General features: G+C 33.9%; 2 protein-coding genes across 19 annotated transcripts in view; both read right to left on the reverse strand.

Moving 5' to 3' along the window:
- Positions 1 to 1,920, reverse strand: part of cd9b (CD9 molecule b) — a 142,369-nt gene extending 140,449 nt beyond the window's left edge. For 9 of the 17 annotated variants that reach the window (XM_088649756.1, XM_088649751.1, XM_088649762.1 and 6 more), the window contains exons 1-2: positions 1,860 to 1,920; positions 1,637 to 1,731 (exon numbers count right to left, since the gene is read on the reverse strand). The gene's annotated coding sequence lies outside the window, so the exon portion shown is untranslated. Of the gene's footprint in view, positions 1 to 1,636; positions 1,762 to 1,859 lie in introns of all 17 variants that reach the window. The other 8 variants (XM_088649759.1, XM_088649749.1, XM_088649758.1 and 5 more) reach the window with 1 other exon arrangement.
- A 1,714-nt stretch (positions 1,921 to 3,634) lies between these two features.
- LOC100331497 (U2 small nuclear ribonucleoprotein auxiliary factor 35 kDa subunit-related protein 1-like) lies at positions 3,635 to 14,305 on the reverse strand. 2 transcript variants are annotated; one of them, XR_015481684.2, is made up of 7 exons: positions 14,257 to 14,301; positions 12,705 to 12,747; positions 11,997 to 12,122; positions 11,522 to 11,590; positions 11,319 to 11,459; positions 4,368 to 4,460; positions 3,726 to 4,044 (listed from the first exon to the last, which is right to left on the reverse strand). XR_015481684.2 is itself a non-coding variant. In NM_001327888.2 (6 exon segments), coding segments are annotated over 5 exon segments (420 nt in total). In that variant the 5' UTR covers position 12,747; positions 14,257 to 14,305; the 3' UTR covers positions 3,635 to 3,954.
- Positions 14,306 to 18,255: the final 3,950 nt, after the last annotated feature.

Here is an 18,255-nt window from a genome sequence, read left to right on the forward strand (position 1 = left end):
CTGCTGTGTTCTCCCTTAATGCTAGACCTGGAACCACCTGTTTCTTTCTCCTCCGTCCTTTCTTCCGCGCTCCCCTTTTCTCATCTATCTTCCTCCATCAGCACCCTTTGTGTCGGAGATGCATAAAGGACATGAGAATTAATTGGCCGCTGTTTCTCTTTTGAATCTGAACTCCTCTGTTTGTCTTCCTCTCGAGTCATGCGATTTATTGTACCGTTTATACTCTCATCTGCTGTACTATTACAGGCGGACATGTGACGCGCATTACATTGTTAGCCCGGATTTACTTGCTTATTGTTTAATCTTGTTGAATGGGACATAACTCAATGCATTTAAACTCCAAAGGTTAGTTTCTCTGAAAAGTTGTCACTTCTGGAAAATACTAAAGGTTAAGGAGCACTTTAACATTGCATATGCAGGAATCCTACTGTAAAAATAATTTCAATAGCCTTTTAAGACTTTTTAAAGACCTTCTCAGAATATACTGTATATATATATATATATATATATATATATATATATATATATATATATATATATATATATATATATATATATATATATATATATATATTTTTATTTTCCTAGAGCAATACAAAAAGCAACAACAATTTTAACCTTCTCAAGGCAGGCTGATTTGCAAAAGGTAAAAATGAACTACCTTATTAATCCAGATACATATTTTATGAGTTTTTTTTTTTTTTACTCAGAAGTACCACTGCAGGACTTGGTTGTCCATGACTTGGAAACATGACCTACTCAGTGAGGATTTGAGATATTGGATTTGGATCCCATATGTTTTTGTAGTTGTTCGGCCACTGAAAAGCAATTTGTTACATTGTTTGAAAAGTTGTATATAAAAAGTTATTGTTCATATCATATTCAGTCGTCAGTGTCTAATTACAACACTGGGCCAATGTTGCAAATCTGCAACATCCCAGAACGCCTCGCATGTGAAGGTCTCTCTAAAAAAAAACAGTCAGGATTCTATTGTACTACCCCATATGATAATATCCCCCAAATATCAGATTTTTCCTGTTTCTAAAAACGTATTTGAGCCTGAGAGGGATACAGACAAAACAGAAAAAGCAAAAATAAAAATAAAAAAGAACATAAGACAGAAAAAAAAGATTTTAAAACCATTATTACATCAGTTCCTCTAATATAATACTATACACAGAAAAATATATATTGCAATGTCATATTTTTCCTATATCATGCAGCCCTAAATTAAAATATTTTATTTGTTATATATTATGATTATGATATACATGTATATATATATATATTTTTTTTTTTGCCCATTATTAAACCCATTTATTTACTTTATTTATTTTGCCTATGCATGTTTTATATCAGAGGCATGTTGTCATTTTGTTTACCAAATAATTGTCTCTAATTAGATTTGCATGGTAAACCTTGAAAGTTAAGACGTTTTTTTTTTTTCAGATTCAGATTTTTGTTTTAGCTCCTATATTGTTACTCTTAAAATCAATAACTTCTTTACAGCATAGTCTGCAGATTCTGTCTGGCACTGGTCATTACAGAGTAAAGAGTGTGAATGTCCTCTGCCTAAGGAATTTATGAAACCCTCTGTAATAATAATTAAAAAAAACATATGAAATTGTTCACTTACTGTTTTAGATGTAATTCTGTCGTCTCCAAAGCTTCACTCTTCATTAATGAGCCTCCTTTTAATGTGTTCTTCATTAATGAGCCTCCTTTATGGTGCTTTTCATTAATGAGCCTCCTTTACCAAACCTTCAACGCCATGAGGGAAACCATTACAAATATACCATCCTCTGAAATCTGTACAGAGATGATTTTGACATTGAATCAAATTGTATTTTACTTCTTACCTGTCCTGTTGTCATCACAATTAAGTGCACATGTCAACAATCTCTTCTTCTTCTCTATTGTGGTTTTACGGCTGTTCAGATTTTTGCAATACTGCCACCTTCTGTTCTGTTTATTTTAATCGTTTGACGGCTAAGAAAGACGATCGGTTTAAACCACTTAACACCAAACACAGAGTTCAGTTTCCTTCATAGGCCAATGGTTTTGCTTAATTAGACCTCAGAGTATCATCAGGAGACACAGATATTCATTTAGTTCAACCAAAACAAACCAAAAAATGAAATTTGCTGTTTGTTTACTCCTCCAAATTGTAGAGGACTACATTTAAACTCCCCCCTACAGAAATCTGATAAGGTTATATAGCAATTATAGCAATATATGCTAATTACATATTTGAGATAAAATATCTATCTATCTATCTATCTATCTATCTATCTATCTATCTATCTATCTATCTATCTATCTATCTATCTATCTATCTATCTATCTATCTATCTATCTATCTATCTATCTATACATCCATCCATCCATCCATCCAACCACCCACATACCTACCCATCCATCCATCCATCCATCCATCCATCCATCCATCCATCCATCCATCCACCCACCCACCCACCCACCTATCTATCTATCTATCTATCTATCTATCTATCTATCTATCTATCTATCTATCTATCTATCTATCTATCTATCTATCTATCTATCTATCTATCTATCTATCTATCTATCTATCTATCTATCTATCTATCTATCTATCTATCTATCTATCTATCTATCTATCTATCTATCTATCTATCTATCCAATGTAATGTTCCTATATGGCTATATATCAGATTTCCATAAAACATTTAAGACATTTGCTGCTGTAAGGCTGTGAATTAGAGGTAAATAATGTTGTTTCTTTCATAGACCAATGATTTTTCTTCATAGGAACTCCATATATCATCAGGAGACACAGGTAATAATTTACTTTTGCCTGTATATGTATATTTTAATTTACTCTAAAAGTGTTGGTTGGCGTTGACTTGCATTTTATGAATCATCTAAACCCCAATTTCAGATAAAATCTTTAATGTTTTACTGAAGAAACGAAAGCCACCAACATTCTGAACTAGTCTCGATGTATGTAATGTAACAGTAGGCTAAACATAATTTTTGCAGGATTTCATGACCCATTTAACACATTTTCTGAAGATATATGACCACTTAACACCAACACAGAGTTCAATTTCTTTCATAAACCAGTGATTTAGCTTCATAAGCCCTCAAAGTATCGTCAGAAGACACAGGTAATAATTTAGTATTGCCTGTATATATTTTGTTTACTCTAAAAGTGTTAGTTAGCGTTGCATTTTATGAATCATCAAAAACCACAGTTTCAGATCAAATCTTTATTGTTTTACTGAAGTCACCTACAGCTTGAATGGTTTTGGTGATGTATTTTAACAGTAAATATCATAGTTTTTTTACCTGCAAGCTAGAAATCTTGCAGGATTTCTTGAACCTTTTAACACATTTTCCAAAGATATATGACCACTTAACACCAACATAGAGTTCAGTTTCTTTCAAAGACCAATGATTATGCATCATAAGTCTTCAAAGTATCATCAGGAGACACAGGTGTTCATTTAGTTTTGCCTGTATATGATTTGTTTCCTCTAAAAGTGTTAGTTAGCGTTGACTTGCATTTTATGAATCACCTAAACCCACAGTTTCAGATGAAATCTCTAATGTTTTACTAAAGAGCCGAAAGTCACCCTCTTAAATGGTCTTGATGTTTGTAGCTTAACAGTAAACATCATTTTCTCAGCATTTCATGACCCATTTAACACAATATCTGAAAATATATGACTATTAAACATCCAAACTTTTAGATCAAATCTTTAATATCTTGACATTTAACATCTTCAATGGTCTTGATGTGAGGAATTTAACAGTAAACATCATTTTTAACCTGCAAGTTATGAAGCTTTCAGGATGTCGTGACCCCTTTAAGACATTTTATGAAGATATATGACCTCTACATACCGAAACAGATCATATAAACCTCCATTAGCTTAGTAAATATGTGTGTTTTTACACTAGTAAACACAGTTACAATCTCATCAGAAGGTGCTTGACTGTTTCATTGGCAGAATCTGGATCCAGACCCAAATCCTGAAGCACGACTTTCTTCTGAAAGTCCTGGAAATGAAACCAGAGATGCATCAACATCTAAGGCCAATCGTTTTAGATATTATTGATCTTAAAAATCATTAGATATATATTTCTAAATCTGTCATTTAAATAAAATTTAACATTTGTTTGGTGTGCTTTAGCTGTAATCTGTGCCTGCATCAGGTACTGTAAGTATGGTTTTGGTTAGCATACTTAGATACTTTGAACATCTGGTCACATTCAGTCATACTGCTTTTGGGCCTCACATCTGTACGTTCTGGGAGCAATATTACCGTTCCTATGTGTGTGTGTGTCGGTGTGTCTGCGTGTGTGTCCAGTAAAAACCTCACCCTGAATTCTCGTAGTCTGTCCAGTTTGGCGTGTATGGCCTTGCGTTGGACCGCCAGCTCAGCCACATGACTTCTCCACTGCTCGTCCTTCTCCTTTTACAAACATTGAATATAATGTTATTTCTAATAATATTAAGTTGCTGTTATGAAACCATTGATTTTGGAAACGGCATTAAGGGTTTGTGTTTATGTGGGATTGTTCTTTTATAAACTTATAACGTTAGTCAAGGTTTCTTGAATCAAATTTAGTCTTACGCAAGCATGTTCCGTCCTTAGAAATGAAGGGCCTGTTTGTGCAACTGCATTCTAATAGGATTAAATACACACAAAGGAAGTTGTGCTGATATTCAGTTATGATATGAAAATATTATTGCTTAATATTCTATAAAGGTTCAAAAGCAAGTTTTTGACTCATTGATTTTCTTGCTGGAGGATTGGTAATGCTTTCTCTGTTTCATCAGTTTGCATGAATTTTGAGTTTAGAATCTGAAACAAATTTCTGAAACAAGCAATAATTATTAGTAACATATTCAAAATTAACGTCCGGCTAATAATACAGTATATGTTGTAAGAATGTTGTGCTAATGTTCCTATGACATTATTAAAAATAAAAAAACATTATTTCTACATTTATTCATTCATTTTCCTTCATATTTAGTTTCGTATTTATTAGGGATTGCCAAACTGGAATGAACCAGCAACTATTCCAGCATATGTACCCAGTACTGGGAAACACCCATATACTCTCACATTTACACACGCACTTATATGGCCAATTTTGTTTACCCAATTCACCTATAGTGCATGTCTTTGGATTGTGGGGGAAACCAGAACACTCGGAGGAAACCCAGAAAAACATCAACCTTCTAGCTGTGAGGCAACAGTGCTTACCACTGAGCCACCTTGCTGCCCCTTATATTATCATTTCATATCTACTTTTGAATGTTCTATAAACATTCCGAAACAAGTAGTAACATTCCAAAAACTAACATCCAGCTAACCATTATATTCTTAGACTGTTGTGTATTTTTTTAAGAATACAAGGAATATGTTCTGTTAATGTGATTACAGTTTTTGTTTATTAAAAATGGCAATTTTTTTATTTTATGATTTTGGAAACATTGATACTTACGAATGTTCTCTTAACATTTTGAAACAATCAGGCTTAATATTTAAAATGACAACAAATATGTTCTAAGAACAGTGTGCTAATGTTTTCATTACATTATAAACTACACTGTTAACACTTTTATGTAAATAAAACTGTATTTAACTGTAGTATGGCTGTATTTTACTGTATGACCGTTTTGCAGTATGTTACTGTATTTTCAAGTTGCATTGGTGGTAATATCCTCTCAGAACCATCAAATTTTTCAATATTTCAATTTGTTGTGAATCGAAATATAGTAAAAAAAATGGCTAATTGTAGAAAATACAGTAACCTTTTTACCTTACGTTTACCTTTTTACAGTATAATTTTAAAGTAAATATACAAATGACAGTATGTTACTGTATTTTAAAGTTGCTGCGAATCAAAATACAGTAAAAAAAAGTCAATAATACTGTAAGGAAAATATAGTAATTTACTATTTGGACCTAGTGTACATGAAATATATGTATGTATTGTATGAAAATATATTACAGATGATAGTACTTAAAATACTGCATATTTTACAAGATATGCAATACTGTAAATACATGAACAGCAAGATTTGATACAGTATTTATGCTGTAAGTTTATTTTACATTACCTTGCTGCTGCTAGTAAGTTACTGTAAATACTGCAGGCAATTGTTAACAGTGTATTATTTCTGAATGTTCTTGAAAGCTTCTCCATTTTTAAAAATTTGCAGACATTTTGGAATGTTGCTTTAGAATGTGTTCCGAAACAAGAAGCACAGTTTAAACATCAAAGTCTGACTTAGGCTATTTTTCAAAAGCTGTTCCATTAATGATGTCCTAATTACTTTGAACAAACATTCTATAAACCCTTTTCACAATCCTGTATGATAAAATAAGAAAAGAAAAACTCCAAGATGGTGTCATCAAGACTGAACAGAAAAAAGGAAAAAATTATGCGAGACTGAAAACGGCAGCCAGAAGAGAGAACAGCGTCACTACGTTTCAAACTCCTTGCACAAGTGGTAATTAGTTTTTTTTTTCATTTTGATGCAAAGATGATTTAATACATATGTAAATATACAGTTGAAATCAGAATTATTAGCTCCCCGGAATTATTTTTTCCCCAATTTCTGTTAAACGAAGAAAAAAAAATGTCAACACACTCCTAATAATAATAGTTTTAATAACTCATTTCTAATAACTGATTTCTTTTATCTTTGTCGTGATGAAAGTAAATAAAGTTTGACGAGGTATTCTTCAAGACACTTCTATACAGCTTAAAGTGACATTTAAAGGCTTAACTAGGTTAATTAGGTTAACTAGGCAGGTTAGGGTAATTAGGCAGGTTATTGTATAACGATGGTTTGTTTAGTAGACTATCGGAAAAAAATATATAGCTTTAAAGGGCTAATAATTTTGTCCTTAAAATGGTGTTTAAAAAAATAAAATCTGCTTTTATTCTAGCCAAAATAAAACTAATAAGCCTTTCTCTAGAAGATAAAATATTATCAGACATGCTGTAAATATATCCTTGCTCTGTTAAACATCAGAAAAAAGTTGTATTTAAACGTACATACGTTTTAAAATATATATAAATATTAAAAACTTTCAAGCATTTAAAATTATGAAAATTGAAAAAAGTGAAAATTACTATACAATCTTTTACTCAATAGCCTTGCCAGATTGATATCCAGATATCCGTTGTTATTGATCATAAACAAGTCTATCCATCTGCGGGTGGAGCCAGCGAAGCGAACCCTGATGTAGATCTGCAGGAATGAGGCTAGGCTTGACCTCTCACCTGTACGCATTATGTGTGGGTGCAACTTCCCGTCTCTAATGCCATAACATAAGACACTAAATGCACTCCACATATGGAAGGCGTTGAAACACATCCGACCTAAGAAGAGAAAACACAGTGTGTGTGTGTGTGTAGTAACACCTCTGTCCCCTGAGGACTGGAGCAGTCACAGGCTGTTCTCTCCCGGTAACACACACTCAGGGTGGGGTTATCAGGCTAGAGCTTTGCTTATGAATGATAACACCATCAAATAGTGAACACGAGCATGGGAAACAGGAGTAAAGCACTTCTCCTTTGACCCTACATTAATCAGTGGACGGACCTGAAAACTGGCCAGGAGAGTCTGAGCAGCTGGAGAGGAAGGAAGTCGGAGTAGTGGACTGTCTGTTTTCTAGCCGTTAGGAATTACAAAGGCCGAACCCAAGGTTGATTTCAATAAGAGAGGAAGAGCAATTACGGATTCTCTTCTTAACTACGTCCCATTGTGGTTTGGTCTTAAAGAAACACTTCAGGCTTATATATAGGCTTTTTTTTTTATAACTCTCCTAGTTGGGAGTTATACTAGTTAAATAGTTGAGTTTGACCATTTTGGTGGTTCATTCTGCTGTGGTGACATCAGATTAATAAAGGGACTAAGCCAAAAAGAAAATTAATGAATGAGTTTTACCATATTTGAATCCATTCAGCCAATCTTCAAGTCTGGTGATGGCACTTTTAGCTTAGCTTAGCATAAATTGTTGAATCGGATTAGACCATTAGCGTCTCAAAAAAAAAAAAAAGAGTTTTGATTATTTTCCTATTTGAAACTTGACAGCAGTAACATTTTTTAAACCAAGCAGCCAAACTTCAAGTCTGGCAGGAGCACTTTTAGCTTAGCTCAGCATAAATCATTGAATCGGATTAGACCGTTAGCATCTCAGTAAAAAAAAAAATAAAAGTTTTGATAATTTTTCTATTTAAGACTTGACAGCAGTACCGTTTTTGAATCTAATCAGCCAATCTTCAACTCTAGCGAGAGTAATTTTAGATTAGCTTAGCATAAATCATTTAATCAGATTAGACCATTAGCATCTCAATAAAAAAAGAGTTTTGATTATTTTCCTATTTGAAACTTGACAGCAGTACCATTTTTGAATCTATTCAGCCAATCTTCAAGTCTGGCAGGAGCACTTTTAGCTTAGCTTAGCATAAATAGTTGAATCGGATTAGACCATTAGCATCTCAGTAAAAAAAAAAACTAAAGACTTTTGATTATTTTCCTATTAAAGGCATGACAGCAATGCTTGAACAAGCGTCTTTCACAAATGTTTCTGTTCCTTAAATTTGCTGGATGTGCATTATGTCCTGGTGTCTGCTTCAGCCATTGTATGGCAGTAAAGTTTCTTGATTATTACGCCTAAATGAAACTATAGTTCTGAGTCATATCTGTCTAGAAAATAGCAACTTTTCATTTTCTGTTGGTCTTAGTACACAATGTAACTACACAAGTCTCAAGCTTGAAATCCGAAAATAATCAAAACTCTTCTGTCATTTTTGAGTGAGATGCTAATGGTCTAATCTGACTTAATGATCTATGCCAAGCTAAGCTAAAAGTGCTCTCGCCAGACACAAAGATTGGTTAAATGGATTTTAAAATGGTCAACTGAACTGTTTAACTCCATAGGAGAATTGTAAAATGAGCATATTTCCCCCCAAAAAGCTGAGTGTCCCTTTAAGTCTGAAGTTGTTGAAGGCGTTGCAGGAATTCCTCAAGCTGTTGAGTTTACGACAACAGCCAAGTGGACAACAACAACACGACTGTCCTTTAGTGACCTCACACTTGGCTGCTGAACTCAGACTTTACTGGCAGCAGATCATGTGCAGCTGGAGCTTCATCAGCTTACAAAACACAGTCTCTGAGTGTCCTGCACTGCAGAACAGTAGCGTGCACGTTTACACCACCATAGTGAAATGTGCATTGCATTGGATGATGGAAACATTGCACTGAATGAATGGCCTACATTGCATATCATTAATTGGCCCAAAACTAAATTATGACCACAATGTTGCATGGGTATATTTCTGGAAAACCCCCCAAATACTCTGCCAAACATCACTAAAATGTTAAGTATACAAAAAATGATTGGCTGCCTTTACTTAAAATAAGTGAGTAAACCTGTTACCTTTAAAATTATTAGTTCACTTTCCTAAATAAAATTAGGTGAGTAAATCCATTGACTTAAAATGTTTAAGTACATGAACTACACTGTAAAAAAAATCCATAATTTAACGATTCATTCCGGCAACTGGTGCTGGAAATAAACTGTAAAATAACGGTTACATAAATTTACTGTAAAGAAACAGAGGTTAAATTACAGAAATGTACTAGAAATTTCAATTTAAGTAGATTTCTGTAAAGTAATGTTCGCTATGTTACCATAAATTTCTGTAATTTAATGCCAGTTATTTTACTTTTTTTTTCCGGCAGCCCAGAAACTGGAAATAAACTGTAAAATTATGGATTTTTTTCTACAGTGTATGTGCATACTTTAATCATGAGGCTGAAGTATGAGAAGGAGCGCTATCCTGCTGGAGAATTCACCCTCTCCTGTGGTTTGTAATGTAATGGGCAGCACAAATGTCTTGATACCTCAGGCTGTTGATGTTGCCATCCACTCTGCAGATCTCTCACACACACCCCATACTGAATGTAACTCCAAACCATCATTTTTCCTTCACCAAACTTGACTGATTCCTGTAAGAATTGTGATCCATGCAGGGTTCCAGTAGGTCTTTTGCAGTATTTGTAATGATATGGATGCAGTTTAACAGATGTTCTGCCACTCTTCTGAATGATCATCTAGAAGTCAAGTTATTATTTGTTGTTCTTACAACTGGGATCGACGACAAGACTTTGGTCAGGTGGTGTACATACAGTATATGTTCAAATATACCGGCTTTAACTGTATTTACTGTATATGTTATTATATGGCCCAGTCAGATTTCCGAATGACGTATTTAATCAATATTCATTTCAAATAAATAATTTAAAGCAACATCATGACATATAAGCAAGGGGATTAGCTTTTGTAAGTATAAAATTCTCTTTAGATGTATCGGAGTTGCCTAAACATGGACAATGTGAGTTGTGTGTGTGTGTGTGTATATATATATATATATATATATATATATCCAGCAGTTGGCGTTTCTGTGTGGAGTGCATGTTCTCCTTGCGTTCTCGAGGGTTTCCTCCGGGTGCTCCGGTTTCCCCCACAGTCCAAAGACATGTGGTACAGGTGAGTTGGATAGGCTAAATTGTCCATAGTTTATGAGTGTGTGTGTGGATGTCACCCAGAGATGGGTTGCGGCTGGAAGACAACCGCTGCGTAAAAACGTGCTGGATAAGTTGGCAGTTCATTCCGCTGTGGCAACCCCGGATTAATAAAGCCGACAAGAAAATGAATGAATAAATATATATCCTGCTTAGCGTTTCTGTCAGCAACATTAGTTTTGGATTGACAGAAGCTGGACATTTCCCACCATGTTCTCTCTGTGTACAAATGTTTCTGTGTCTGGCTCCAAGATATTCATAGGCTATTTTTGAAGAATATATTTACCCGGCTTCATATACAGCAAATACTACACACAAACAAAGCGGACTATAGTTTACATGACTAATAATCAAATCTAAACAAACTCCTTATGATGTTCTGTAGGTGACTTTGAAATGAACTTGCATGCTTTGTTAAATTTAAAGCAGAATGATTTGTTTCCCACTCATTTGAGTATGAATGCCAAGCTATATATATATATATATATATATATATACATTTTTTTTTTTTTTACACACAGACTATTTTTGTAGGATCGTCTATTTATCCATTCCTAGATGTTACAGTACATAAAAACAAAGCATGCTGTGTGCATCAATCACCATTATTTTGAAAGGGGTTAAAAAAAAAAAAAACTAATGAAGTGCACTGTCTACCAAAACCCTGCTTTAAAAACACATATATTTAAAGCAGAAATGACTGCATTGGTGTATTTACCTGGCCTCACAACACAGAGGTCACTGCATGTGCAGATAAGTTAGGAACAATGCAGACGTAATGCAATCAAGCACAATTAGCCTGACGATGTAAGTCTGACGGAGCAGGTCTGTGGGCTCTGGACAGACTCACGCTGTGGTGCTGGAGACAGATATAATTAGTGTTATCATTGCAGACAGTGGCCCTGACATGAGTGGACATACCTTCTGCTGTTGCTCTAGTTCGCGTTGCTTTTCTTGATGCTCTTGCTCTCGCTTCTGTCGCCGACGAACCTGGAGGAACACACAAATCAGCCGGTACATGCATTAAAGTGACATTTCTTTGCTATTACTTTGCTCCAATGTGACAGGCTCTGTTTTTCACTTGCAAGAAAATGCTTCCTGATTTAACAATTTGTAGATATTTGGACTAGAAACATGTCAAAAACTTGAATCCTTTTTTTACAGTGTAGATCAGGGGTGCTCAGCCCTGTTCCTGGAGATCGACCTTCCTGCAGATTTCAGTTGCCACCCAAATCAAACACACCTGGCTGTAATTATCAAGTGCTGTTCAGGTCCTAATTAATTGGTTCAGCTGTGTTTGATCGGGGTTGGATCTGAAATCTGCAGGAAGGTCGATCGCCAGGGTTGAGCAGCCATGGTGTAGATCTTTCAAGAGCGTGATTACAAGCAAACCTACTCTTTCTTCTAGCTTTTCCAGCCTCTCGCTGTCCTGCTGTGTGCACTCTTCCTCAAGACTCTGATCCTGCTTCTCCAGACCGGTCAGAAACGAGTAATCTTCCTCTTTACAGAGATCCCGCATGCACTAAAGAAACACAATGCACAACATATTCACGTAATGTTACAGACACCCATGCTAAATCTGCAGTCAGGCCTGCACTTTATCGGCCACACCTATTTCTCCACCACATTCTTGGAGGCCCACCAGCACTGCAGTACTGTCACACCCATTTCAGGTCTTTCAGTCTCTGCTGATGAGCTGATGATCTGAATAAGGGAAGTTTGTTAAAGGAGAAATGGAAAATGTGCAGAACTGGTGGTCCTCCAGGAACGTGGTTGAGAAAGGTTTCATTTGTTAATGTTAATGTATTTACTAATATGAACTAAACTTGTACATTGTTAATTAATCATAGTTCAACATTCATTAATGCATTATTAACATCCAGATTTATGCGTGTTAATGGACAGAGAGCTAACATAAAGTAACAACTTTATTTTTCAGTAACTAACTAATGAGCAAATACTGTAATGAATGTATTGTTCACTGTTTGTTCATGATAGTAAATGCATTAACTAACATTAACTAATGCACCCTTATTATAAAGTTTTTCCAATGAATCTTGCACAGATTCAGATGCATTTCCAGAGCAAAAAACAAACACAGAACCTTAGACATGGGAATTTGAGAAAACCTCTTCGCATGAGCCATCCTAAAAATGCAGAAAAGAAGAAAACATCAAGTCAAGATCTTTTTATTTCTGACACGTACACTTTAAAATATATACAGTTGAAGTCAAAATTATTAGTATATATAATACTTTCCGCCAATTTTTGTTCGATATCATCAACACATTTCTGAACATAATAGTTTTGATAACTCATTTCTAATAACTGATTTATTTTCTCTTTGCCATGATGACAGTAAATAAAATTTTACTAGATATTTTTCAAGACACTTCTATACAGCTTAAAGTGACATTTAAAGGCTTAACTAGGTTAATTAGGTTAACTAGGCAGGTTAGGGTAATTAGGCAAGTTATTGAAAAAAGATGGTTTGATCTGTAGACTACAGAAAAAAAAAATATATATATACATGCATCAATATATATATATATATATATATATATATATATATATATATATATATATATATATATATATATATATATATATATATATATGTATATATATATATATGTATATATATATATATATATATATATATATATATATATATATATATATATATATATATATATATATATATATATATATATATATATATATATATATATATATATATATATATATATATATATATATATATATATATATATATATATATATATATATATATATATATATATATATATATATATATATATATATATATATATATATATATATATATATATATATATATATATATAACTTAAATGGTGTTTATAAAATTAAAAACTGATTTTATTCTAGCCGAAATAAAACAAATAAGACTTTCTCAAGAAGAAAAAATATTATCAGACATACTGTGAAAATTTTCTTTGCTCAACATCATTTAGGAAATATTCAAAAAAGAAAACAAAAATCAAAGGGGGGGCTAATAATTTGGACTTCAACTGTGTGTGTATAAACATTATTTAATTACCATGAAAAGTTAATAAGAAGATCATAAGACAAATTCACTTAGAAATAGCTGGTTAATTTTAAAAGCTCACAACTCACTGCACTAAAAAAAAAAAAAAAGATTCATTGGATTTACTGAATTTCTGTAATGTAAGTGGTTGCAAACAACTGATTTGGGTCAAATCTAAACAAACAAATTAAGTTGAACATTACCACATTCAATTTGCTTGTTTAACATCAGCCCATAAAATCTGTCTGCAAGAATTTGCCTTTAAAAAACTGAGTAAATCCAATGAATCATTTTTCTCAGTGTGTATTAACAAACCATTAAATAACACTACAAGCTTACTAAACTACTAATTAGCTGCTTATTAATAGTTAGTAAGGTAAAAGTTGCGAGTTTAGGTTCGGGGATGCAGCATAAGATCATACTTTATAACTATGAACACTTCATATCTTAATAAAAGGCAAGTAAGAAGTCAGTAGTTAACAACATTAATTGTGACCAATCTAAAGTGTTACCAAAGATTTTCTTTTTTAAAAAAATACTCTTTTTTTATTTAAAAGTCAATAAATGAGTATCTTAGCAATCTCACCTTGGCTTATAAGGTGTCCTCTTGGGCTTCCAGTTTGTTTGGCTCTTCGCTAAACCCACACACAAATCCTTATATACTCTGACGACATATGCAAGACATCATAGATATTTCTGCACAAGTCTGCTAAAATCATCACCAAGCTGCTAATAAAACCTGTTGTCCGTACACTTTTGATTAATTGAGTCGTTACAGGGCAATGTTTTCTTCACACTTGCTTCATACTGATGGACAATCATGCCTCATCGAAACCATGCGACTGATCGCAGGTCAGTAACTGCAGTTGAAGTCAGTGTTATTAGCCCCACTTTATAATTGTTTCCTCGACTTCAGTTTAACGGAGAGATTTTTGGACATATCTAAACATAAAAGTTTTAATAACTCATTTCTAATAACTGATTTATTTTATTTCTGCTTTGATGACAGTACATAATGTTTGACTAGAGATGTTTTAATTTAAAGGCTTAAAAGGTTAATTAGGAAAGTTATGATGATGTTTTGTTCTGTAGACAATCGAAAACAAATATTGCTTAATGAGATGAATAATTCTGACCTTAAAATAGTTTTAAAAAATTAAGAACTGCTTTTATTCTAGCCGAAACAAAACAAATAAGACTTTCTCAAGAGGAAAACATATTATAGGAAATACTGTAAATCTGTTCAACATCATTTGGGAAACATTTCAAAATAATTTTGACTTCATCTGTATAAATCGACATGTACACACACTCTAAAAAATAACTCACAAAGTCTGTTACCACTACATAGTTTAATAAATTATTTTAACTTAAAAATTCTAAAATGCTGATAAGATTAAAACTTTTAAGTTGCCAAAATAATTTTATTAAGTTTTCAAAACAGGAAGATATTGAAAATTATGTCAGTTTTAAAATGCAGCTAAATTAAAGGTAAAATATCTGTCAGTTACTTTAAAACAATATTTACTTTTAGCAACCCAAAGAAATTGGGTGGATAACTCACACTAATGGAGTTGTTTTATATGTTTAAGTCCACACACTGATGTTTTTTGTTAATTTTTTTATACTGATAATATGGGACAGTACATGATTTTGTTTTGTAAAACAATGAAAACCTGTGGTTTAATACAAATAAAAAACTAACGAAAAACAAAAATGTTGTTGTTATATGTGTTTTTTACAAGCATGAACAGTAAATTTGAAAACAACCGAGTTTGTTTTAAATTTTAATAAAAAAATAAATAAACTACTTTTTTTTTTTGAGTACTCAACTTAAAAATTGGAGGTTTTTGCTATGTAAAAATGCCTCTGATTTGGCTAACATAATAAAGTTTGTTTTCTGAACTTCATTTTGTTAGATGTTGTCGTAACTTCAATATATTAATGCAAACTGTTGCGTTAAATTTTGTTTTGTTTTATCGAAACAATATTTTTTAGAGTGCAGGGTCAAAGATGCATTCAGTGATATCCTCGAACCTTCAGGAATGTGCGCATGCTTCAAAAACACAGACTTGATGGAGATGTGTTTGACGTAAACAGAGCATTTCATCCCCACAGATGGACACTTCAGTAGAAACCAAAGCTGAAAACTCGAGCAGGAATGCAGATCATATGATGAGGGTCGTCTGTTGCAGGAGAGGCGTGTGTGGGTTATCCATTCTAGCCAGAGGAAAGGTATTTGGATTGTTTTACAAGTTTTAACCACCGTGGCCTTTAGTGGGGTCGTGGTTAAGGTGTGAAGGTCAAGGGGTGAAAGCCATCACTTTGAACTTTAAGGACCTGAAACGAGACGTGTTTTCGCCTGTAAGTTTATTCATTTAAAAAGAGAGCAGGGTTTTGGTGGACCCCATTAACTTTCATGCTACAAAAAAAAACTGTCTTTTGATAAATAAAGTCAGTCATATACATGTAAGTTTGAAAAGCCATGAGGGTGAGTTAAATATGATTATGGTTAATGATTTATTTGGTGTAAACTTGGTCTTGAAGTTAATTTTAAGCATTTATGGCAACACAGGCTCATTCTGAAAATGTACCCCATAGACATTTCTGAAGATCCAGAAATATGTAGCCAGAAGTACGTATGGCTGCATTTTGTATTTAAAATGAACACTATGGGGCGGTATGACAGTATTTTCATGCTTACCAGGGGACCGATTACCTTCGTATGGATGGCTTTCTCATTGATACCAGTTTGTCCAGTAGATCGCCATATACTTTGGACTTGAGACGCAGAGAAGAGTTGACCACGATGATAAATGGACAGACAGACAGACAGACAAGTGGATGGATAGATAGATAGATAGATAGATAGATAGATAGATAGATAGATAGATAGATAGATAGATAGATAGATAGATAGATAGATAGATAGATAGATAGATAGATAGATAGATAGATAGATAGATAGACGGACGGACGGACGAACGGACGGACGGACGGACGGATGGATGGATGGATAGATGGACAGACAGAAAAGCGGATAGATAGATAGATAGATAGATAGATAGATAGATAGATAGATAGATAGATAGATAGATAGATAGATAGATAGATAGATAGATAGATAGATAGATAGATAGATAGATAGATAGATAGATGGATAGGCGAACGGACGGACAGGCAGATGAAAAGATGGATGGATGGACGGACGGACACAGACAAGCGGATAGATAGATAGATAGATAGATAGATAGATAGACAGACAGACAGACAGACAGACAGACAGACAGACAGACAGACAGACAGACAGACGGACAGACGGACGGACGGACGGATGGATGGATAGATGGACAGACAGAAAAGCGGATGGATGGATGGATGGATGGATGGATGGATGGATGGATGGATGGATGGATGGATGGATGGATGGATGGATGGATGGATGGATGGATGGATGGATGGATAGATAGATAGATAGATAGATAGATAGATAGATAGATGGATAGATGGATAGATAGATAGATAGATAGATAGATAGATAGATAGATAGATAGATAGATAGATAGATAGATAGATAGATAGATAGATAGATGGATAGGCGAACGGACGGACAGGCAGATGAAAAGATGGATGGATGGACGGACGGACACAGACAAGCGGATAGATAGATAGATAGATAGATTGATGGATAGATAGATAGATAGATAGATAGATAGATAGATAGATAGATAGATAGATAGATAGATAGATAGATAGATAGATAGATAGATAGATAGATAGATAGATAGATATATAGATAGATAGATAGATAGATAGATAGATAGATAAATAGACAGACAGACAGACGGACGGACGGACGGACGAATGGACGGACGGATAGATAGATGGATAGATGGGTAGATAGATAAAAAGTAATAATAAAGCAGTAATAATAAAGCCTAAATCTCCTATATTTTGTCCAGGTCAGAACAGGTAAAAATATATGACTGACTACAGCAAAGACAAATCAATTCATAGACGCAATAAAAATAATCAAATCCTGCAGCATTGGAGATATCAAACATAATCATAATCCCATATTTTTGGTCAGATAAGGCCACTGTGTCCTCTAATCAGTCACAATATTAACCGCTGGCTACTGCATGTAAACAGAAAGCCATCACTCGTTGTCCTCATTTGCCTGTCCTTTCACCTCATGTAACTCTTTTTTTTTTTCAGCGGTGATTTTTCAAGATCAGTCCGTCTCAGGCTTTGCTCTTAAGAACACACCGCAAGAGGATTATATGCTAATTATCCATCGCCCAGAGCTATTTTCTTCCTGTGGGTTCTGGCAAACCAATGTATTTATAGGTCACTGAAGGTTGTTTAGTCCTGCGCGCCTTCCCATGGTTCCTCTAGTTTTAAAGAGACCCTCACAGTTTGATTAGAAACACACACACAAACACACACACACACACACACACACACACACACACACACACACACACACACACATTTACACACACAGATCATCTCACCATTCAGAGCTTGGGAAACATCCTCGGGTTCTTTCCTGGTCATTTGCGATTGATTGAACTGTTTAGCA

Source organism: Danio rerio, chromosome 4, assembly GCF_052040795.2.
Source record: "Danio rerio strain M-AB ecotype USA chromosome 4, GRCz13ab, whole genome shotgun sequence".
NCBI lineage: Eukaryota > Metazoa > Chordata > Actinopteri > Cypriniformes > Danionidae > Danio > Danio rerio.